Source organism: Arctopsyche grandis, chromosome 6 (assembly GCF_051622035.1).
Source record: "Arctopsyche grandis isolate Sample6627 chromosome 6, ASM5162203v2, whole genome shotgun sequence".
Taxonomy (NCBI): domain Eukaryota; kingdom Metazoa; phylum Arthropoda; class Insecta; order Trichoptera; family Hydropsychidae; genus Arctopsyche; species Arctopsyche grandis.
The window spans coordinates 34,053,538-34,077,129 of NC_135360.1; the positions used below are offsets into that span (position 1 = coordinate 34,053,538).

The window sequence follows — 23,592 nt, forward strand, 5'->3', positions numbered from 1 at the left end:
AACGCGACGTTCTCCCCATAGTCCCATAGGGCAGCACTCGCCCTTTATTTCTAGTGGCCACACAGGAAAAAGCCTTATAGGCGCGCGCGCATGTAGAGCGCCCTCTCTCACCCGCCATCGGCCGACGAAGAAAGATCTCTCCTGTGCACGTCTCCAGGGGGAGACGGGACCCAGAGATCCACCATCATTGCTGAAGAACCGCTGTGAGGTCGTGTGTAGCATCACTCCCTCCCCTGAGTTCCAGCACAACGTCCCCTGTATTCATCACGCCGTTTCCGGAGAAACCTCAGCCGTGAGAGGACCGACCGACCAGAGGACCGCAGAGCCAGCTTCTCGACCACGAGGAAGCTGTTATCAACGAGACGAGTTTGCAGTCAGGAACCTCCCCGACTATATAAACTGTATCCCAAGGTTAGTCCACGTTTCCATATAACCTGACCTTTGGAAGAACGACGTAAACGCCCTCTGCATCACCCATCGCGAGATCAGATAAGCGCGCGTAAATCCGTTCGTTACAAATTGAATTTATCTATTGCACTTTTCAAAATTGAAAAGGAGGACATTCTGGGTATTTTGCCAAAAAGAGAGAGAACGAAAGAATTTTGTTAAAAAAGAGAACATGTTCGTACTGAAAACTACCATTTTAAGTACATACATGAGCACTTTCAACCCAAATCTTTAAATTCATTTCGGTAAGCAAAGGTTGTAGAATGAATTTTCAACAAAACTATCTAAATCTCGCCAATCGATCCAACCATCACTCTGCAATGCACTTTGCGATTTTGGTTTTCTTCTGCAATGTGGATCCTACAAAATTTGTTCATAACTTATTAAGCCAGCAGTGTCGCTTAATGGTACCGTGTATGTTTAGCACCAAATGATCAGTGGGTTCGAACCGCCGTACTGCTGGTTAGATTTGGGGGTAATTGTGACTCCAAGTCGATCGTTTCTTATCGGAGTTTGCCAATTTTATCCGATCATTTTTGAAACGGTTCCTCAAAATTGGGAAAAAAATCATCTTTCCTGTTGTCACAAATCTTCTGTATTTATTGTGTGTATAATTTGTAAAAATAATGTACAAAATCTAAATCCACAGATGTCTCAGTGGATTAATTCTGTAATTAATTAATTGCTATTTCGTGTTCTTCAGCTTCTGGAAATACAGTGATTTATGTAATAATAAACTGCTGCATTGTTTGTAATTAATTGTCCAGAAAGGCGCATTGGGGTCTTCCTGTCAAGCCTTCCTGGTATCTATGTAAAAATAAAATAAAATAACTTAAAATATGTATGTTTGTATGTACACACATATATTCATAATTAAAATATATATATACATATTTCAAATTTCTAGACGAGAATACCCCCTTAAAAGAGACCTGTTGACAACCTTATGCTAGACAGCCTCTTGTGAAATTGAGCCGGCTATAAAAATATCATTTTTGCAGTTCCTCTCCAGGAAAATTGTCCTTTTGGATGCTTTAATGAGGGGGGGGGGGGGGCATATTTAGTGACTCCTATAGATTTTTTCAAGGCGATAGGGGGTATTACATTATCAATATGCAACGTGATTCTAGTATTGTGGATTTCAAAGCGGCCCGTATACTTTTCTGATTATCATGATACTACCCTATTACACTATCAATATAGATCGTGATAGGTGTGATCATGTGGTAATATTGTTAGTATAGTATACCCCAATGTGTTTCCTTTACGTTACAATTTTACGCAACGCAATTTCGGTTTTAAAAAGAATTTACGTATAAATTTTTGTTATTTTGATTTTATAATTATTTTTTTTTATAAATGTACAAAATTATCGTACAAATAATATGTACAGCATTTGAAATTAATATCGTATTCCAATTTTTGCCATTATTAAAAATATGACGGTATTAATTTTATTAGTGATAGCAACACTGCGTTGCGAGTTGACCGTTGCGATTCAGACCGTTGATAAACGGTTGAACGTTTACGTCAACTGTCCTAAACAAATGTTATAATAACCACATCAGCATGTATTTCGAGGTTTGTATCTCCATTGCTACATAATTATCATCATCACCTTCATCACCTTTTAATATATCATACCACACAGATCGACAATACTCCCGAAAACGTCAAAAGAAAACGAGTTACAAATCCAAAAGAAGAACACGCCATATTAAAACTTGTACCATTCTCTCCAGCACCCATCATAACTTTCGAAAATGTACCCGTCGATACACAAGCAGTTCGAATTATACACGTATCCAATCCCAAATCGGATTCTGCAAAGGTATTCTAAATTCGATCTATATATGTACATATATATAGTCACTAAATATATTTCGTTACTATTGAGCGTTGTCCAATTTTAAGGTTTTCGTATCTAAACGACCTGATGAGTTGGGTTTGAAACTGTCTTGGTACGAAAATTGTATTCCTCCAAACCAAGTCGTACCATTGGAGATATCATGGACTCCTCAGAAGGCGCTTTCGCAAAGATTCACCTTACAATTCTGCGATAGTAGTAGAGGTAGATACGATGCTTTAATCGTCTGCAAGTCTATTGTAAGTATTATTTTTTTATTGTTTAGAATATGTTTTATTGCGATGCGTTTATATTGTTGATGTACATATTTTCAGGTGAAGAAGGGAAGCGTTCTTGAAAAGGGTAAAGGACGGGTTGTAAAAAATGTTACAAAAAAAATTGGTGTTATTAAAAGTCCCGTACAAATTAAATCAAAATGTAAGTCGCCTAAAAGTAAATCGAATTATTTGCTCGGAGCTATTAAAAAGTCGGAAATAGATTTGAAGAAATTCAACGGTAAGTTTGAGAACGAAAATGAAACATTATTCTCGACTACAGTAACCATTGAAAATAAATTCCAAACAAGCAGTTTTATGGAGAGCGAAATTGATTTTAATCTACGCCGTGAAACTTACTTAATACCCAACAAGCAGATATTTGCGAACAACGACTTCGAAAAGGAAAATGACTTCTTTTGCCAGCAAACACCGATGGTTCACAAAAAAAATGAGGACTACGTCAATAACGGACAAAGCCCCAGAATGTTCTTGTCGGCTATTGAAAATATGACATACACTCCTCTCAAGACGCATAATAGTAACATAAAAAAAAATAAACCTGAAAGCATTAGTTACAATTCTGGTAAGCATGATCATCATCCAAACGACCACAAATTCAATATAGACTTGAGTATCAGTGAAATGGCCGAACTATCGTTTGAATTTCCATCACCAAATTCACTCTTCAAAGTTGTAAATAAACCTTCACACACATTCTATCCAGGAAATGATACAACCATTTTAACCACCCCGAATTTACATGTCAATGTTAATGCTACACATTCCATAATAGACTTGAGAGATTGTAGTGGTTCATTTAAAGTTGAACCAATGGATCTTTCAAACAACAAAAAACCGACCATATTCGTAACCGATTTAAGAAATCGCATCACAAACTTTGAAACCAATGAAATTTGTCAAACACCGAATGAAAACCACTCGCCACTATTCAACCCCAAAAGGTGCTCAACGGAAATTAAAAACCTGAAAAATCTATTTGCTTCCGACGAAGTATACGAAACATTCGTTTGTGATGCATCTTTAAATAGCAGCATCAAGCGGCTGAGCTCGGAGACGTATATCAAAGGAGACTCTCCAATAATTCCACTGAATCCGGATAACAACGAGCACAAGCATAGCTCGCCATATACTATGGAATCGCCTCCAACGCATAATATCCATTGCTCGAGAACTTTATTTTCAGACAATTTAAGGAATCAAAGTGACCGAATGTTCACGAGAAATACGATCAGAGACAGGAACGACTCGAGCATTGCCAAATCTATCATCGAAGCGAACTTGTGGACTAAATCTCCGTCGCCAACTTGCACTCCACTCACTTCCATTCCCGAAGAGCCCTCTACGATACTATCTGAAACAGGGAGCTTCAATATAAGCAAAAGAATACCATTTGAAACGTTCATCTTGGACAGAACCTACGAAAAAGGTACAAATCAACCGCAACCGAGAGCCAAATGGAACAAAACTTCAGCAAACCGAGATCTAATCATACAGAAAATAGATCACACATTCAAACTGCCTAAAGTGATATCAGAAACGCAATCGAAGAAAAAAAATATTAGAATAATGGAAAAGTCAAGTCACACGTTAGATGTGTATACAATTGCAACGACGGTCGATCCATTTCTAGCGACGACTTGCTTGTACGATGAAGAAGCCTTCGATAGACTCGAAAGCGAATTTAAAAGGTGGTTAAACTATTTATTGACGCCTCCGTCTGATTTGGACACCAAATTAGACATCGATATCGGCAAAGCGTGGATCGAAAATAGGAACAAAGCAGTTCCAGCCGCGCCTACAAAGGAACAAGTCTCTTCAAAGTATCACACGTCTCACCGACTGGAGAGTCTTCGGAGGTCGGCCAAGACGTTGATTAAAAGCACGCACATAACCCAAGTATTCCTGAAAATCACCAGTCAAATAGAACGCAAATTATTATCCATCAGATCCGACAAAAACCTTCATTTAGATATCGGATTGCAAAAGATCATCGTAAGATTGTTGATGTGTTACAATCCTCTCTGGTTGCGGATAGGACTTGAAGCTTTGTACGACAAAACGATTCCACTGTCGTCTAACGACGACGTGTGCGGCTTGTCGGACTTCATCGTCGACCACGTGTTCCGGGATCCGTACGTTAGCTCGAAGCACATCCTAATACAACCGTCTTACGCCGAGAGCATCAAAAAATTCACTTTGAAAAAGTTTCTGTTCCTGGTGTACTTTCTAGACCAAGCCAAACAGCAGAAGCTGATATTTCACGACCCGTGTCTGTTCTGTAGGAACGCACCCTTCAAAGAGAGTCGCCAGATCTTGATCCAATTCACTAAAGAGCTGCTTTCGGGCGTCGGCGATATTACCAAGCATCTGAGACCGACCGGCTACGTAGTCTCGCACAAGCAGAGCTATTTAAACGAATTCAAATACGGCGTACGTAATCTAGCCGTTGATCTCAAAGACGGAATTAGACTCACCCGTTTGATGGAACTGATTTTAATGAAAGAGAATTTAATCAGTGGATTGAGAACGCCCGCTATATCCAGACTTCAAAAGATACACAACGTTCAAATAGCTCTAACCGCTCTGGAATCGGCCGATTTTAAAATAGTGGGTGATATCACCTCTAGGGACATTGCCGACGGGCATAGAGAGAAGACGCTGTCTTTATTGTGGCAGTTAATTCATAGATTCAGAGCACCGTTGTTTGAAAATGCTGCTATCATAATGCAAAAATGGTGGCGGCGGAAATATTTCAAAATATCCATCGAAAACAGAATCAAAAATAGGCACATTCGAAAGTTGAATGACGCAGCCGTCGCAGTTCAAAGCTGGTGGAGAGGTATATATTATAGAAAGCAGGTATTGATTAAAAGATCGGTCGAAACTAGGGCTTGTTTAGTAATACAGAAGGCTTGGCGAATGTTTAAATGTAAATCCACTTTTATTCGAATGCAAAAGTCTGCAGTTACGATACAAAGATTCTACCGTAACCATATGCTCAATAAGGAGGCTAAGATTCAACTCATTTATTTACGACGGGTCAAATCCGCTATTGTTATACAAAGTTGGTTTAAAAAAATCCAACTGCACCGCTCGCTAAAAGCTCAAAATTCAGAACGGGAGCAATTCTTACGGCTAAAATCTACTGTGATTAAAATACAGAACATATTCCGAGCAAACTTGCTCGCTAAAAGGGACCGGAAAATTTACATTACATTGAAAACGAGCACTGTAAAAATCCAACGATATTATAGGACTTTGATCAAAACCAGAATCGTCCGGCAGCAATACCTCGAGCTAAAATCTGCAACTTGTCTAATACAGGATCGATTCCGAGCCAATATGACGATGAGAATCTGCCGGGAGGCATACGCATCGAAACGGAATGCAGCCGTAACTTTGCAACGGTATTACCGGAATTATATAATCACAAAAAAGCACAGGGAAGACTTTCTAAGAATGCGTGCAACTGTTGTATATTTGCAAGAGCGTTACAGAAGTAAAGTGATGATGAAAAGAATGCAAAATGCATACTCGGAACAGAAACGGAGTGCTGTTTTAATTCAACGGTGTTACAGATCCTATCATCAGATGAGAATTGTAAGATCAGTCTATTTATCGCAAAGATCAGCCGCTGTGAAGATTCAACGATGGTTTAGAAGCTATCGTGTGATGCAGAAGGAAAAAAGTCAGTTTTTAAGTTTGAAAAGAGCCGCAGTTACAATCCAAAGGCTGTTTAGAGCTAAACTGAATATGCAAATGCAGAGATTATCTTATGAAAATCAACGGAATGCTGCAATTAAAATACAGAACTATTACAGATCGTATTTGTTAATGAAATGTATCCGTAATGATTTCATTCGTAAACGGAATTTGATCGTGAATATGCAGAGACGTTTCAGGGCATTGTTGGAAGCAAAGCGGAACAAGAATGCTGTAAAGATTCAACAATGGTATCGTTCCATCATCTGCATGCGGCCGATCAGATCTGATTATTTAAAACTTCGACAGGCAGTGGTCAAGTTGCAAATTAGGTTCCGGAGTAATGTGTTGATGAAAGAGCAAAGGCTTGCCTTCAGCAAATTAAAGAACGCTTGTTTATGCGTTCAAAGACGGTATAGAGCCAGGCAGCAGACAAAGTTGCAACGTCAGCGTTTCTTGGAAATCAAAAAGGCAACGATCACTCTGCAGCAGAAATATCGGGCTTACATTTTAATGAAATTATACAGGGGACAATACTTGGAATTGAAGCGTAGTGTAGTGACAATTCAAACGATATATAGAAATAATATGGTGTGTAAAAATGCACGGTTGCAATTTTTAACTTTGAAATCAGCTGCTGAAGTCATTCAACGGAAATACAGAGCTAATAAAATCAAACAGATATTTTCAAATCAAAGATTAAGTGCCATCCTAATTCAAAGGTATTATAGGAATTACCGACAGATGAAATTGGTTCGAATGTCTTATCTTCAACAAAAGACTGCAGCAACAGTCATTCAAAAGTATTACAGAGCTTACTTGGAAATGAAATCGAATCGAATATCGTATCACAGACAAAAAGATGCAGCGATTGCCATTCAAAAATATTACAGAAATTACCGTGCAATGAAATCAGTTCGGATGTTGTATCTTCAACAAAGGACTGCTGCTACAGTCATTCAAAGGTATTACAGAACTTATCGTGAAATGAAATTGGTGCAGACTTCATATCTCCAACAAAAATCTGCGGCTATTGCCATTCAAAAATATTACAGAAATTACCTTGAAATGAAATCGGTTAGGATGTGGTATCTTCATCAAAGGACTGCGGCTACAGTCATTCAAAAGTATTACAGAGCTTACTTGGAAATGAAATCGAATCAAATATCATATCACAGACAAAAGGCTGCAGCTATTGCCATTCAAAAATATTATAGAAATTACCTTGAAATGAAATCGGTTAGGATGTGGTATCTTCATCAAAGGACTGCGGCTACAGTTATTCAAAAGTATTATAGAACTTATCGTGAAATGAAATTGGTTCAGACTTCATATCTTCAACAAAAAACTGCGACTATAATCATTCAAAAATATTATAGAAACTACATTGAAATGAAATCAGTTCGGATGTTGTATCTTCATCGAAGGACTGCGGCTACAGTCATTCAAAAGTATTACAGAGCTCACTTGGAAATGAAATCGAATCAAATATCATATCACAGACAAAAGGCTGCAGCTATTGCCATTCAAAAATATTATAGAAATTACCTTGAAATGAAATCGGTTAGGATGTGGTATCTTCATCAAAGGACTGCGGCTACAGTTATTCAAAAGTATTATAGAACTTATCGTGAAATGAAATTGGTTCAGACTTCATATCTTCAACAAAAAACTGCGACTATAATCATTCAAAAATATTATAGAAACTACATTGAAATGAAATCAGTTCGGATGTTGTATCTTCATCGAAGGACTGCGGCTACAGTCATTCAAAAGTATTACAGAGCTCACTTGGAAATGAAATCGAATCAAATATCATATCACAGACAAAAGGCTGCAGCTATTGCCATTCAAAAATATTATAGAAATTACCTTGAAATGAAATCGGTTAGGATGTGGTATCTTCATCAAAGGACTGCGGCTACAGTTATTCAAAAGTATTATAGAACTTATCGTGAAATGAAATTGGTTCAGACTTCATATCTTCAACAAAAAACTGCGACTATAATCATTCAAAAATATTATAGAAACTACATTGAAATGAAATCAGTTCGGATGTTGTATCTTCATAAAAGGACCGCGGCTACAGTCATTCAAAGGTATCATAGAGCTAATCATAAAATGAAATTAGTTCGGATGGCATATCTTCAACAAAAGACTGCGGCTACAGTCATTCAAAAATATTATAGAAATTACCTTCAAATGAAATCAGTTAGGATGTTGTATCTTCATCAAAGGACTGCGGCTACAGTCATTCAAAAGTATTATAGAACTAATCGTGAAATGAAATTGGTTCGGATGTTGTACCTTCGACAAAAAGCTGCAGCTATGGTCATCCAAAAATATTATAGAACTTACTGTGAAATGAAATTGGAACGAATGTCATATCTTCAACAAAAGACTGCAGCTATCGTCATTCAAAAATACTATAGAACCTACTGTGAAATGAAATTAGATCGAATGTCATATCTTCAACAAAAGACTGCGGCTATAGTTATTCAAAAATATTACAGAGTTTACTGTGAAATGAAATCGGTTCAAATGTCTTATCTTCAACAAAAAGCTGCCGCTATGGTAATTCAAAAATATTATAGAGCTTTCTGTGAAATGCAATCGGTTCGAATATTATATCTTCAACGAAAGACTTCGGCTTTGATTATTCAAAAGTATTATAGAAAGTATTTAATAGTAAAAAGAGAAAGGCATACTGCTTGCATTCAGAGGTATTATAGGACTTATAAAGCCGCTGTCACAATACAAACTTTCTATAGATCTTGGTTAGAGATGAAGCGCGTCCAAAATCGGTACAAGAAAATATTAGCGTCCGCTTCAATCATACAAAACTATTACAGGTCTTATTTAGAAACGAAAAAAGCAAGGGAGCGCTTCGTACAATTAAAACATAGCACTATTATAATTCAACGCCACTTCAGAAACTACAAAGCGGCTCAAACACAAAGATCGGAATACTTGAAACTGATGAGCACCGTTAGATTCATTCAAATGACATTCCGGAGCAAATCGGCCGCTACAAAATGCCGAACCGACTATCTGAACCAAAAGAGATGTGCTTCAATCATTCAAAACTACTATCGATCGTACAAAACGATGAAGCACGAACGAGAGCAGTATTTATATTTGGTAAAACAAGTGTCTGCGATTCAACGTCGCTACCGAAGCAAACTTAGATTGAAAGCCGCCGTCGAATTGGAAAGGCAAACAGCTGCAACTACGATCCAGTCATATTTCAGAATGTACATTTGCCGAAAGAACTATATAAGTTTGAGGAGTGCGACCATCGTGATCCAACGCGGATACAGAAGATACGTCACGGCCAAGATGACCCGAATTCAATACTTGCACGTGAAGACTTGCATCGTCACGATTCAAACCGTGATCAGAAGATGGCTGATGCGGAGACGGAGCGAACGCTACTACGAGTCGAAGATGGTCTCTCGGTGTAGGAATTGGAAGGAGTTCACGACGGCCGTCATTCGCATTCAGGTAATTGTGACGACCTGAATACAGTGACGAGTGTGATATCAATCGTTTCAATGGTTCGATTTTGATTTCAGGCTTACTGGAGAGGTTACAATCTGCGCAAGAAGCAGGGTGATGACTCCAGGATCAAGAAGTTGAGACGTAGGTGGCAGGAAGGTGCCTTAGTGTCGAACCAGCCTACGTTGGCCGAACGGAACGACGACGCGCTCGATGTTCTGGGTCACTTCAAAGATATAGCTTCGGTCATCAGAGCTTTCAAGACCTTGGGTCAGTACATGTACATTTACGCCACATACAAGTCTATCTATATAGGCATTTCTCCGTTCTGTGGACTTAATTGAACTTTAACTTTCAGACTTTGGCACCAGCGTGTGTCCGATGAAGTACGTCGGCGAAGCAGAGTTCATCGCACGACGATTGATCCTATACATGGGGGCAACCAACAGATCCGTTTCGACCCTCGAGACATTACAGCCCGCCTTGTACATCCTGATCAACCTCACCAGATATACTCCGACGGCGCATTCCGTCTACAAGGTACAATAATAATACACACTCGGCACGTGTTGAACGAGGCTTTCAAAGAACTTGTTGATAATTTTGTCACCGTCGTTTTCAGACGGAATACCTGAACACGCTGCTGAATCTGCTGATGCGCTGGTGCGACAAAGACAACGTTCTATCTCGGTCGTTGTGCACGCTGATCTGGCTCTTTGGACAGTACGAAGACATCAAGAAGGTTCAGTATTCAATCTTTAAGCACACTCGTACATTATTATATTCACGTCGTTTTTACGTGTATTTATATATGTATGTATTGCAGGATTTAACGGTGTTCCTTCAAAAGGAGGAGTCTCATAAAATCCTGTGCAAAGTCCGGTGCGCAATGGTTCGTAGGAAAAAGATGGAGAGTCGGAAGAGAAATTCCCACATAGTCAACCATACTCCGATCAAAGGCGGTCACACGCCGATGAAAAACGGCACGTCTTTCAGGAGTTTAAGTCTTCCGATGACGGAGCCCGATTACGGCATATCCAGATCGAGCAGACCGAAGATCTTCGAAGACGATGTGTACGCCATCGATACCGTATTTTTAAAATATAACTTAACTGCGACCCCAGAAGAAAAGTGAATTCGTTTTAAGATTTAATATTTGTAATACTCAAATTTTTATATTTATTCGACGAGTCCTTTATCGTGTAAAAGATGTTTTTTTTGTTTATATTATATATGACGTATTCTTTGTAAATTGTCTGCTTAATATGACGCTGTCGCTAAGCCAGAGATGTGTCAGATTGGTAATCATACATCTTTAGAGGGCCGTATGATTGTCTATCAGACGCTTGCTTGATGGAAATCTTGAAATCAATTCTATAATGTTTTTATCCAATGCCAAGACATAGGAGTGAAGCTGTTTCGCTTTCAGAATAACGATCATATGGTTTCGGGGAGATTATTCTCACTCATTCTGTCAACGGATGCATGATCATACATTATTCTGGTCACAACAGCCTCAGACCGTTGCCATTTTAATAAAATGTAAATAAGGGTGTTGGTGATGGGATCATTAACTATTTATACTACAGATTTATATTGAAATAAATATTCTTATTTTATTTATGTATTTTTATTAATAATATAGAATACATAATTGTGCTTATAATAATAATAATAAAGATAATATTGCAAGTTCCGCTGAGAAATTAAAAATGCATTAATTTGAAAAGCGTGTTTATTTACGAGATTTCAGAGTATTATAAAAGAATGGCCTCGTCAAGAGTTTTTGTTTGAACTCGAGCTGATCGTGAAGGCTCGACTTTTGACTAGAAGTTTTAACCCCGTATATATATATCGACCGACGCGAACTAGACCCGAATCATTACGATCGTTTTGCAAAATGGAAAACAAAAACAGTCATCGGTAAATACGTATAGGGTTAACGAGAAATACAAAAAATGTTGAATTCATGCACACTCGAATTTTTGTCACATATTTATAAAAAATAAAGCAATACAATTCAAACTTAAAATTAAAAAATAAAACACGGTATATATTATTCATCAAAATCAATCCTAAAGCGAAAAATCATTACTGTATGAAATATTAAAAAAAAAGCAATTATATATATTTATGTAATATGTGTGTGTGTGTGCAGATTACTTATTGTCTATCATATAAAAAAATATAATTCATAGCATTCATATTTCGTTTGAAAGAATTATACATGTATATGATCGAGGCCGTCGCAGCAGCGACGTTCGTATTCAAAACTAGGCCTGATCTTCAAACTAAACAGTTGCGGCGACAGCCTCGTTATGATTTGCAAAAAAAAATAAGCAACAAACCACAACCTTCGTTAGTATAGATTGGTTTTTGACATAAATGTGTTAGTTGGTCGACGGCTAAAATAATGATCGCACACAATTATAATAATAAAAAAATTATGGCACAAATAGACCATTTAAAGTAATTATTATTTAAAAAACACTTACATAATATCGAAAAATATGACTAAATGTACAAAATGCGTAAAAAAACTATTACATAATACCATTCATTATGAAGTTGTTGAGATTACAAAAAAAAAAAGCTGTAAAATTTTAAATAAAAACAAAAAATCGTTAAAAAATAATAACCTATGATTACACCTACATATACTATTTTTGGTACAAAAATATGAGGTTTATCAAATATGAGTTTCTATGAATATTATTGAATTCGCATAATTCCATTATATTTATATTCAATTTATAAAAAATTAAACTATAGTAACATTCAAAGATAATGGCCAGAATTCGTAAAAGTATTAAAAATAAAAATAATAAGAAGAAATTGCAGCGGTGCGAGTTTACATAAACTAAGTATGTAATAAATGCTTAATATACTGATCGTGACTAATACAATAATAGGATGATACCATAGATCAGCGTTTCCCAAACTGCGTCAATTGAAAAAAATTTCATAATTTTTCGCCTAAAGGCGCATTTTTTCTAGTTTGAAATAGGTCTTATATAGATCCACTGTTATATCTAGGAAACGTAGCAAATATTATATAAAAAAGACTCCAACTGTTGAACACTTTCATATAAAGATCGAAAGTAGTTATAAGAAGCCGTCCCGTGCAACGTTTGGCAAAAGAAACGAAAATAAATAATGAAAGTTGCTATTTTTATTTGATGTATACGTATCTTCCGATGTACTTTTAACATTATTATTCGCATACCCTTAAATGTTCTTGCATACTTCGATATACATATATATGTAGCACTGATTCGGAATTACTGACGAGAATAAACATTAAAAAAAGCATGTATAGAGAAGAAAGTTTAAACAGATTTTCTAGAAATTATAAATTATATATATAAAATTTTCGCATAGCGCCTTATTTTCAAATATAAAATGTAGAAATTGAATTCGTCTTCATATATTGGAGTCACCGTGGTTTGGAAAACACTATTGTAGACCAAAGTTTCTTACAATAGTTGGTTTGATATATATATATATTTATATATATATATATATATTAGAATTCCTAATAAACGTTTCAATCAACGAATACTTAACAGTATTTTGGCTTAATTTGTAGTAATAAAAATTTTGGATTCAAAAATTGTACCGAATATATATTGTGAATAATACATACATATTTGACCGATAAATACACGTTACCCTGGTCAACCAATTGAATAAAAAAAAAAACAATTTAAAAAACGACAACGTATTTAGTATCAAAAAGTCATAAGAGAATTATTACAATCGACTAAAATTGGTCACTTTGATTCTCACCCGAAAACATATCATAATATTATATACTCAATCGGATGCACGTCAGGCGGACTTTTTTGGCGCACATTATTTATAAATATAAATAATCTCACAACAAAAATCAACCAAACAATCCAACGAATCCGTACAAAAATAGTCTTGCAATTTTTAAAATACACAAACGTTAAAACTAAATTACAATATAAAAATATATAGCAGCGCATTCTTAAAATTTATATATATATATATATTTTTAAAATCGTTCCGATTTGAACCTATCGGAACTATTTGAATTAAATAAAACAATATACATCAATATCTACAAAGTGAAGAGAATAAAAAAACAAACAAATCAATCGATAGCACTTAAAAACGTAAATAAATATATATTGTAAATGCATCATGAAAATCGTTACAAGTGTTTTTTTTCAAAAGCCCCCAATTCGTCCAAAGTACTTATTTAGATTGTTTAGAAAAATTTACACTATATGTAATCTTATCAACGGATGTCAATGTTACTACTTTATACATTAGATAAAATATGAGAAGGATGCTGCCGCACTTTACATAATTTCACATTTTCTTTGGTGTCGCTTTTGAGGTTCGGGCCTCAGGACTGCGCGAACAGCCTCGTCGAACACCTGCAAAGACAAAACGGACGCCGATTAAACAAAAACACCAACTCGGCTGCAAACGACACGTTCGAAACTGATACGTTACTTGTTTGAGGCCGCGTTGCGTCAACGCAGAACATTCCATATACTTTATAGCTCTTATTTTATTTGCTAGCTTCTGTCCTTGTTCCCTTTTGAGCGGTGACAGTCCTTGCTCTGATAAAAGACTCAGAGTTTCTCTATCGTCTCTTAAATCAATTTTAGTACCTGCAATTCAAAATTTTATTATATTATACATCAATTAATCAAGCACACTCGTCTAATGACGACGAGTGTGCTAAACAGATTAACCGTTTGCCCGCGGCCGTCTTCTATGAAAGCTTTAGGCGACAAGTCTGTAGCGCGGCTGTCTTCCATAGAATATCTGAACTTTGCACGGGATTTTGAGCCTTATATGCGCCTATTTCAACTGTTTTAAGGTTCAAAATTGGTTGAATATATTACTAAGAGTTGAATGCCATCTATTCAATTTGCTTAAAATGAATATATACAAGTCAAAAATTAGTTTTTTGTGGAACCATATTGAAACCTCGTTTATGTGACGTCACGTCTTCATACAATTGAGATGATACGTCTCAATTTTATGAAGAATGATTATTTGACAATTAAGCCAAAACTACGACATATATTATGTATTTTATTGTTAAAAATAATACTTTATATGTTAATTAACATATCTGGTTACTTGAGTAAATATTAAAATCTGTATTTAAGGTCGAAAACTCGATTGCCAAATTCGCGAAAAAGGTGCCGCGTACAGTGCTTGTTCGCTATATTTATTGCCGCGGGCAAAGGATTAAAAATGGAAAAAAAGTACATGAAAATACAAGTAAAAATAAATAAATGGAAGAAAAAAATAAATAAACATGACATAAAAATTCTCAACTGATCAATTCAACCGTTCTAATTGATCGCGACTTCCGTAACTTAGGAAGTGGTGCACAGAATGACGAGAGATGTGACAAATGTCAATGGCACCATCCAGTGAATTTAAGAAACGGAGGCCACGAGGAATGGGAGAATTACTATGAGCCACAGTTCTAGCCAGAGGAGTGTGAAAAAGGGGACGATGTGGCCGGTCCATATCACACTCTCCGGAGCATATCAGCCAGGATAGACAGACAGGAGATAAAGCCTCTAAATATGGAAAACAAGAACTTGATGAGGGCAACACTCCTCCTGTGTTCAAGAGAAGACGTGTAGCCGACCATACCCATAACGAATTGTGAAGGAAATAAATATATGGGTAAATCCCATATTGCTCCTTATAAAGCAGTCGAAGAAAGCGTCTTTGGATAAGTTCAAATTTGATAGATAGACATTTAGTGGAAGGATTGCAGATCATAGAGGCGTATTCCAGATACTCCTAACTAGAGCATTGTACAGCGGCCTCAAAACAGTGGGATTATGGAAGTGTAGAGAATTACGAAAAACAAACCCAAGCATTCTTGAGGCAGAGCAACACAGTCAATATGAACAGAGAAATTTGGGTCACTCTGAAATGCAACCCTAAGATCAACAGTAGAATCGATCCAGTTTAGTAAAGAGTTACCAGCAAGATAAGGAAAGGTACGATCGGGGATAGATCTGGAATAATAATTGAATTCGTTGAATAAATCATAAAATAAATTGAATATAACCTTCTGGATGTTGAGACTTTTTCAATTTTCCCATTGAAGACTGAATATTTATTTTCATAGATATATACCAAAAAGCCTAACATATAAAACCCCAATGTGCCTTCCTAGACAATTAATTACAAACATTGCAGCATTTTTATTACATAAATCGCTGTATTTCTAGAGGCTGAAGGACACGAAATCAACAATTAATTAATTAATGAATTAATCCATAGATATATCTATGGATTTAGACTTGTACATAAATCAAATTCAGATATTTTGAAGCAATTTGATGGAGGAACCGTTTCAACAATGAATTCAAATAAATTAGCAAACTCTTAGAGTCACAAATATCCAAGTCTGACCAGCAGTATTAACGATTAAAGATGGGATCGAATCCGGTAACCTTTCGGTGCTAAAGATATACTGCTGGCTAAAGATGCTGATGATTAGAATTCAAAATACTTCAAATAATATGTGCATTGATGAACATGGGTATAATCCATCAATTCAAGTACGAAGAAACGATTTAGATGGGTCTCAAAACTCGTTTAAATGATTGATTTTACAGACAAGTGATCCGACTGAAGTTCCATTACTAAATATCTACATTCGTCAGATCCTGCATATCCTAAAACCCATCCAGTGTGTTGCATTTACAAAACGTCATCTTCTTACATCCAACGGGTTGATACGTTTGTACGTACCGACTAATATCATAGGTGCGTCAGGACAGTGATGTTTTATTTCCGGATACCATTTAGACGTGACATTTTCAAACGACGAAGGACTGAAACAACACAGATGAAATGAGTTAAAAGTGAACATATGTATATAGAATACAAAAAATCGCACTATATATACCTAGTTACACTAAAACAAATAAGGAATACGTCGGTCTGCGGATAGCTGAGGGGTCGCAGTCGGTCGTAGTCCTCCTGTCCGGCCGTATCCCATAAGCCTAACGAGACTGCGACTCCATCAACGACCATCGGCGCTGAATAATTATCAAATCTGAAAATAATCAAACAACACATTAAAACTATGTATCATGTGCATATAGAGCATTGTCATCCCACTAGTTTCCTTTGATCTGTTATTTGAAACATTGCAATGGGGTATCTTGAACTCAAATATATACATTTTATTAAACAGGAACCATTTGTGTTATGGCTATTTCTATACAGCACTGATGACGGTAGATTAATTTGTGATAAATTGTACCTAATCGAGAGGTTATAACTTTCAATATAATTTCACGTCTTTGTATACTAGTACTGAGACTATTACAAATAATGACAATTTTTTCTGAAATGATTCGACGAGTAGTAATCAAATTACAAACGTGCAGTATAGCCGCACATTTGTAATTTGTTAAAATAATTAAAATAATTCTAGTGAGTAGAGTGAGTGTGTGTGCGTGTGTGTGTTTGTTTTAGTGGGAGACCAGTCTGGAATGTATAATATATGGGTGTGATGATTACACTGTAGGCACATATTCTCCGGGGAAGCTGTCGGTGGTGTAGGAGATGAGCATGCAGGTTTTGCCGACGGTTCCGTCCCCGACCACCACACATTTGATTGGTCTCCCGGAAGACATCTGAAATGCGATCGATCGAAAGTGACTCGTTTTCTAGCGAGCTTTTCCCCAAATCGAGTCAGGAAGTGGACGAGAGCTGACTGCGGATGTGAGCTGACTGTCGAGCCGGCGAGCTGGTGAGCTGGTGAGCTGGTGAGCTGATGAAGAATGACACTTGATGGCTCTCCTGGAAACCTCTCCCACTCCCACTCCCACTCCGATCCCCTCGCGATGACACACCTCACTTTTCTTAATGCTGTGTGCTCTTAACGCGCGCAAACACGTCCATCACCCTATCTTCATACTTCAACAAAGATGAGTTTGGAAAAAAATAAACATTTTATTCCCTCACGCTCATATTACAACGGTTCAATCGAATATTATCTCTAAGCCCTGGTATTTGTAATTGCAATGTTGAAATGGACCATAAAAAAGTACATGAGTTTTATTTTATTTTATTTTAACATTTTCAAGAGAAACTTACAGCGAATACAAAAATAATAAAATGAATAGATATACATAAGCTATTTACAAGTTTCTTCAGATAGCATGAAAAATTCATAAGTAATAGTTGAAAACTCACACTTCGACATTTCGTCTTGGAATAGAAAAAAAATATCGAGAGACGTTAAAATTATCGAGAGAATTTTCGTCGTAAGATCCAATTAGTGCTTAAATTAAACATCGCTGTCATCATACCAATCAGACATATAAAATTGGGTTCGGTGATTACTAGTCACAAATTACTCGTCACAAAGTCACTAAAATCTCTATAACGGAACATCTGGCAGCCGAAAAGTCCATCATACTGTGGCGGCTCGCTTATACGACATGGTCGAGTTTGGTTGCCTTCCTGCGAGTGGGGACCAACTCGGCTGGGTTCGGAGAACCGCTACTCACTCTGCCTTTAGCTGTCATATAATAAACACGTGCATTAACATGCCAGTCGTCTCATTCGTTCATCCCCCATAATACTAACGATAACTATCATAGTAACGAGAACTTGAGTGCCAAATATTGTGTATTCGCGATTTTCATGGCAAAAATTGTCTTTGTGACCACCCCAATGTGACGAATAGTCCAATTACCATAAAATTGAATTTATAAGGATAAGGAAAAGTTAATCAACTAAACTTCTTCCCCTTATAATAGAATACGTTGAAAGAAAGTATTGAAATAGTGCAACTACATTTAATAAAATGTGATTTGCGTGTGTCAGATTTATTGTATTCTAAATGTACACTTTTAAACTATACTCATATTAATTAGCCTATATGTCAATTTTGCTGGTTAGGTGATTACTAGACGGTTCGGTGATTACTAGTCAAATGTGAACCGGTCACAGGACAACCGGTCGCTCTAGATCGGTCACACGTCATCACCCGTCACACTAAAACTGGTCACACCCTAAAATTGGTCAACCAGTTTTCTCGTGACTGATTTTAGGGTGTGACCAGTTTTATGGTGTGACGGGTGATCACGTGTGACCGATCTAAAGCGACCGGTTGTCCTGTGACTAGTTTACATATGACTAGTAGTCCGTTTACCTACTAGACATAGGCGCTGTGATGTGCCAGCGCTGAAATAAATGGGATCCTTTTGTCAATTTCTATTGTTAACCTTGACAAAATTGACAAAAGGATCCCATTTATTTCGGCGCTGGCGCATCATAGCGCCTATGTCTAGTGATTACATCCCAAATGTGAATCGCTAATAGGACAACCGCCGCTACGAAAATTGCTCGTACGGTCACCTGTCGCACAAAAGTTCATCGCAGAGGAAAATTGCCGTACAGAAAACTGCCAAAAATTCGGCTCAAAACCGCCCAAATCTCGTAAAAAAAGCATTTGCTGATTTACAGATCGCTTCGTCCGGAATAATCACCGAACACTGTTGATCGTGCAAAGACTATTTTAAATATTATTTTAATATGGCAGCACCGGTTTGACAGCTTAGTTTCAAATATTGACGTGTCGAGACTTGTCGGTTTACTTTGTGAAGCGGCTCTTGTTCCAATCTTGTTGCTCGATTTACACGATACTGGATTTGTTCAACTTGGGCATGACACTGCTAAATAATTGCGATGTCAATATTATTGTTTTCTTCTTGGCGATAACATAAAATTATCTTCAGTTTTATTAGAGACAAATTTCACATGATGGAAACCAAAACTACATATGTAGATTTAAAATTTTTCCTTATTTTTGGAACTCCATTTATCGTACATTTACTCACTGTATTGTGTTATTACTCTATTAACAGATAAAATAAAATATTAGCATTTAATGTTTTTGACAAAATGGATAAAGAAAACAGCCAAATTTTTACTCAATCCCAAGAGGACGACACAGAAACACTTTTAAGGCGTGCCAGGGATCTAATCAACGGGTATTTCAAATTAACACTTGTTAAATAATATTTTTTCATAAATTTATTTCATTATAAATATAATTTTAATCTTTCAGTGAAAGCAATAGGAAACTTCTGAAAGAAATAACTCCCAACAAGACTATAAATGCGGCTTTGAAGGTTTATTATTTTGTTGTTTTCATTCTTACTTATTTTACTATACATTTTAAATGTCATCATTCTTTTCTCTACAGAATTCTAATGTAAAAAGTAAACCTGAATCCGTTAAAGACGCCAGGAGACTAATCCGTAAAGAATGGGACGCATTAAAAAACTCAACTTTACCCGACGACGATATTCCAAGACAAAATGTGTTGAAACCGAATGAAAAGGAAATACTGTGCGGGATCGTAGTGTACATTGAAGTACCAAACAAACAACGCGTCGATATTTTAGCCTCTATATTGAAGAGATTGGGAGCTTCCGTCAGAAATAAATTCGATCGAGAAGTAACGCACGTCGTATTTAAGAATGGTTCATTGGAGACTTACAAGAGAGCTAAACTTTTGAACGTTCATCTTGTGTCCGTTTTGTGGGTCGAAGCTTGTAGAAATTCTAAAGCGAAAATCAGCGAAAAATTGTTCCCCGTGTGTGAAAAGAATGATTACTCTAATTCGCCGAGGATGTTCCGCAAATTTATGGTATGTATTATTGTATAAGATACGATATAGACCCACTGAAATTGTATTTACTAATTAATAGCCAGTATTTTTAAATGAATTTTACAAATTCAAAAACTATCTATATGTCATATAAATACAATGTTTTTAATATTATTAATTTACTCAAATAATTCAAAAAGTTATTATAATCTTAGTAGTTGCTTCTTTTCTATCTACATATTTTATACACCAGGCCAATTTCACCTCATCTTTAGTCTAATCATTGCAATGACATTTACATATGTATCTTACTCCTCCATCTTGTAAAAAAAATTAAAGATAAACCTTCGAGGCAACAAGGATCATAGTCTTTAACCCTCCTTCACCGAAGTGAGGTATGCAAGTGCCCCAATTTTTACGTTTTTCGTAATAACTATGTGGTTTTCAAAACTATACACTCTATATTTCTTGTATTCCTAGAATTAACTATAAGAAATTTAATTTAATAGATTTATTATGATTTATAAAAGGGGTACATCGTAAAAAAATACATTTATACGTTCCAAAGTATGATTTAAAGGCGTTAGCGATAAGTCATGTTTTTGACTGTTCGATTACATATTCTTGTTGATTGATGAATCAATGTGAGAGAAAGAGACAGCTATGTTTTCGTCGCTTTTGGTGCGTGACTATTGAGTCATGCAGTCGCCTGTTGGCCTTACCTATGTGCGTTTGCGTGTTGATTCTTCTCGTTATTTTTAATACAAAATAGTCAAAGACATGCTATAGGACTAAAACTTTTTTATGTTGATGTATAAAATAATTAATAAGATATATATTGAACCCATTTGTATTGATAAAAGCTGTATTTTGATTAAAAAATACTGGGGTCTTACTCGACCCCAGTTCGGGACACTCGTTCAATCTCGACGCTCCGTCCTTCAAAGGTTAAAAAGTCACAGAACTTACTTAAAATAAATCTATTTATTTTATTTCAGTCAAATAAACCTGGACATTTTGAATATGATGAAATTACTGGCACCATTTCTAGAAGACTACAAAAAGCTCAATCAAACTATCAAAATGTGAAAGAAGCCAGTATAGGAACTAAAACCATTGCTACAACTAGTGATAATTCTTCTTCTAATGCAGAATCATCCGCTGAATCCATTACATTGTGTCTCAGTGCAGAAGGTTCCCCGAATACAAGCAACGTCCAGTTAGAATGCAACGAACCACTCGGTAACAATAATGAAAAGACTGATGCCGAAACAAAATCTGCACATCCAACTAGAAGACGACTCTTTGTAAAAAATCCCATCCGTGGAAGCTTTTTAACAATTGCATCTGACTCGAGCCTTAGTTCGCAAACCGAGAGAACAAAAGCAATCTTAACGAACCCATATGGTAAAGATAATACTAAAAAGGATAAAAGCAAAACGCGCAAAGAACCAGAAAACCGCCAACCAATTCATCCCAATATAGTTCCAGAAACGTCTTGCAATCTCGGATTATTTCCTACGACTCAACTTACTTTGAAGAAATCTCCAACCAAAAATGCAAACACCAACAAAACTAAGTTGTCGTCTTTGGTAATTTTTTTACTTTATATATGAAGTTACTTTTTTTATTGAACTGTTATTTGATTTTATTTTATTTATTTTAGGTTACCACTTACCTACATTCGGAAGAAAACAAATCGGTTAGGGAGGCAATCAGAAAGTTAGGCTGCTTTAAGTGGAAGTCAGCAGTCGATAAAATGACGACGCACGTCGTTGTCGGCGATTGCCAAAGAACATTGAATCTTTTGAAAGGCATCGCACGAGGCTGTTGGATTCTCGACAAGCGGTGGATTTTCGAATCAGCCAGCGTCGGACATTGGCTGGCCGAGGAATACTATGAGTTGATTGATTTCTCGAAAATTGTTCGGGTTGGTGTTGATTTTCTACTCACTTGTAGTATTATGACATGATAAGTGAACCATTGATTTTGTATTTCAGCGCTGTCGCATTCAAAGGCAAGCTTTGGGTAAATCGTTCAGTTTGGATATCTTCGATGAGTGCGGGACGATTCATGTAAGCGATAAGAATGTTCCGTATCATATAGATTTGAAAGAACTTGTCACTTTGTGTGGAGGAAGGCTGACTGCTGAGGCAAGTGATGCAAAGATCGTCATAGGCTCTGCTGGAGATGTTTCTAAAAAATGTGTCTCTCCTGAATGGATTTTTGATAGTATTACTTTTGGAAGATGTAAAACACTGTCAAAATACTTCTTGCAACCAATTTAGTTATATTTATTTGATACAATTCATTCTTTATATTTTTTATTCAAATTAAATCAATTCGAAATTTGAATATACATATGTACATGTAATGTATTTTTGAAAAAAAAACAATTATTTTTATATATAATACTTTATTGTTTGTTTAATGTAATTTATAATATTGTATGCAGAGAAATGTTATAATATTATTATTATAACAATTCTCTGATTGTATGTATCATTTTGTACAAAATAAAATATAATAAATCAACGTTCACGGGTTATTATTATCAGCTGGTAACGTGGAGAATCTTACATTTTTCCACGCTTTTTTGTTATCTCGGCCGTTGCGAGGCTGCGATGCAGTTTGATGGTCTGTGACTCCAAAGGCATGATTGTTTTGTTGAAGTTGAGACGTAGATGGAGATAGAGAGGGGTCGAGGGTTTGAGTTTGGTGGTCGGTCAGGTCACACAATTGAAAGGTGTATTTGACTTCTTGGTTGCGAGATGTTTTGTTATTGAATTTGCGCAAATGTAGTCCTTGAACGGTTGCAAAAATCACTGGCGTCGTAATATTTACAGTGTGGTCGGGGTTTGGTCTTTCATCGAACATTTTTGCCCGTATTGACAGTTGCATTTGTTGTATAGATTGGGGTTGCCATAGATGCATCTGCACAAGCAAAATCATTTTTATATAATTTGATAGGTTAAACTAACCCCAAGTGGGTAGTATGAACGATGAAGGCTCAGTAAACATGAATACAATGGCATAAAAGCTTTTAGGATATTAAAAACTGAAACAGCTTTCAAAATTGCCCATGAATAAGCGATAAAAAAGATACATTTGCTACAAACTAGGTATGTACCTTGGCGACAGATTTT

General features: G+C 36.3%; 3 protein-coding genes across 3 annotated transcripts; 2 read left to right on the top strand and 1 right to left on the bottom strand.

Annotated features, from left to right (window-relative positions):
* Nucleotides 1-1,909: 1,909 nt before the first annotated feature.
* Nucleotides 1,910-11,410, top strand: asp (microtubule assembly factor abnormal spindle). Its single transcript, XM_077431986.1, has 9 exons — nt 1,910-2,028; nt 2,099-2,278; nt 2,362-2,553; nt 2,629-6,326; nt 6,627-9,798; nt 9,870-10,062; nt 10,151-10,332; nt 10,415-10,534; nt 10,619-11,410. Exons 1-9 carry the CDS (start codon nt 2,017-2,019, stop codon nt 10,925-10,927), a joined length of 8,058 nt encoding a protein of 2,685 aa, XP_077288112.1. The 5' UTR covers nt 1,910-2,016; the 3' UTR covers nt 10,928-11,410.
* A 1,984-nt stretch (nt 11,411-13,394) lies between these two features.
* Nucleotides 13,395-17,708, bottom strand: Mtl (Rac family small GTPase Mtl). The gene is made up of 5 exons (XM_077432339.1): nt 17,341-17,708; nt 16,721-16,870; nt 16,564-16,646; nt 14,281-14,441; nt 13,395-14,201 (listed from the first exon to the last, which is right to left on the bottom strand). The coding sequence occupies exons 1-5, from the start codon at nt 17,454-17,456 to the stop codon at nt 14,124-14,126; spliced, it is 588 nt and encodes a 195-aa protein (XP_077288465.1). The 5' UTR covers nt 17,457-17,708; the 3' UTR covers nt 13,395-14,123.
* A 1,676-nt stretch (nt 17,709-19,384) lies between these two features.
* Nucleotides 19,385-22,959, top strand: MCPH1 (Microcephalin). The gene is made up of 7 exons (XM_077432766.1): nt 19,385-19,614; nt 19,698-19,823; nt 19,901-19,964; nt 20,039-20,485; nt 21,445-22,038; nt 22,113-22,376; nt 22,447-22,959. The coding sequence occupies exons 2-7, from the start codon at nt 19,735-19,737 to the stop codon at nt 22,732-22,734; spliced, it is 1,746 nt and encodes a 581-aa protein (XP_077288892.1). The 5' UTR covers nt 19,385-19,614; nt 19,698-19,734; the 3' UTR covers nt 22,735-22,959.
* The last annotated feature ends 633 nt before the right edge of the window (nt 22,960-23,592 follow it).

Coding starts and splice junctions, on each gene's coding strand:
- asp (XM_077431986.1), top strand. Junction 2,554..2,628: donor TAATCGTCTGCAAGTCTATT/GTAAGTATTATT, acceptor ACATATTTTCAG/GTGAAGAAGGGAAGCGTTCT. Junction 10,063..10,150: donor CAGAGCTTTCAAGACCTTGG/GTCAGTACATGT, acceptor TTTAACTTTCAG/ACTTTGGCACCAGCGTGTGT.
- Mtl (XM_077432339.1), bottom strand. CDS start 17,456: ATGTCTTCCGGGAGACCAATCAAATGTGTGGTGGTCGGGGACGGAACC. Junction 16,871..17,340: donor GGAGAATATGTGCCTACAGT/GTAATCATCACA, acceptor GATTATTTTCAG/ATTTGATAATTATTCAGCGC. Junction 14,202..14,280: donor CGCAACGCGGCCTCAAACAA/GTAACGTATCAG, acceptor TTGTCTTTGCAG/GTGTTCGACGAGGCTGTTCG.
- MCPH1 (XM_077432766.1), top strand. CDS start 19,735: ATGGATAAAGAAAACAGCCAAATTTTTACTCAATCCCAAGAGGACGAC. Junction 19,824..19,900: donor GCCAGGGATCTAATCAACGG/GTATTTCAAATT, acceptor TTAATCTTTCAG/TGAAAGCAATAGGAAACTTC. Junction 20,486..21,444: donor GGATGTTCCGCAAATTTATG/GTATGTATTATT, acceptor ATTTTATTTCAG/TCAAATAAACCTGGACATTT.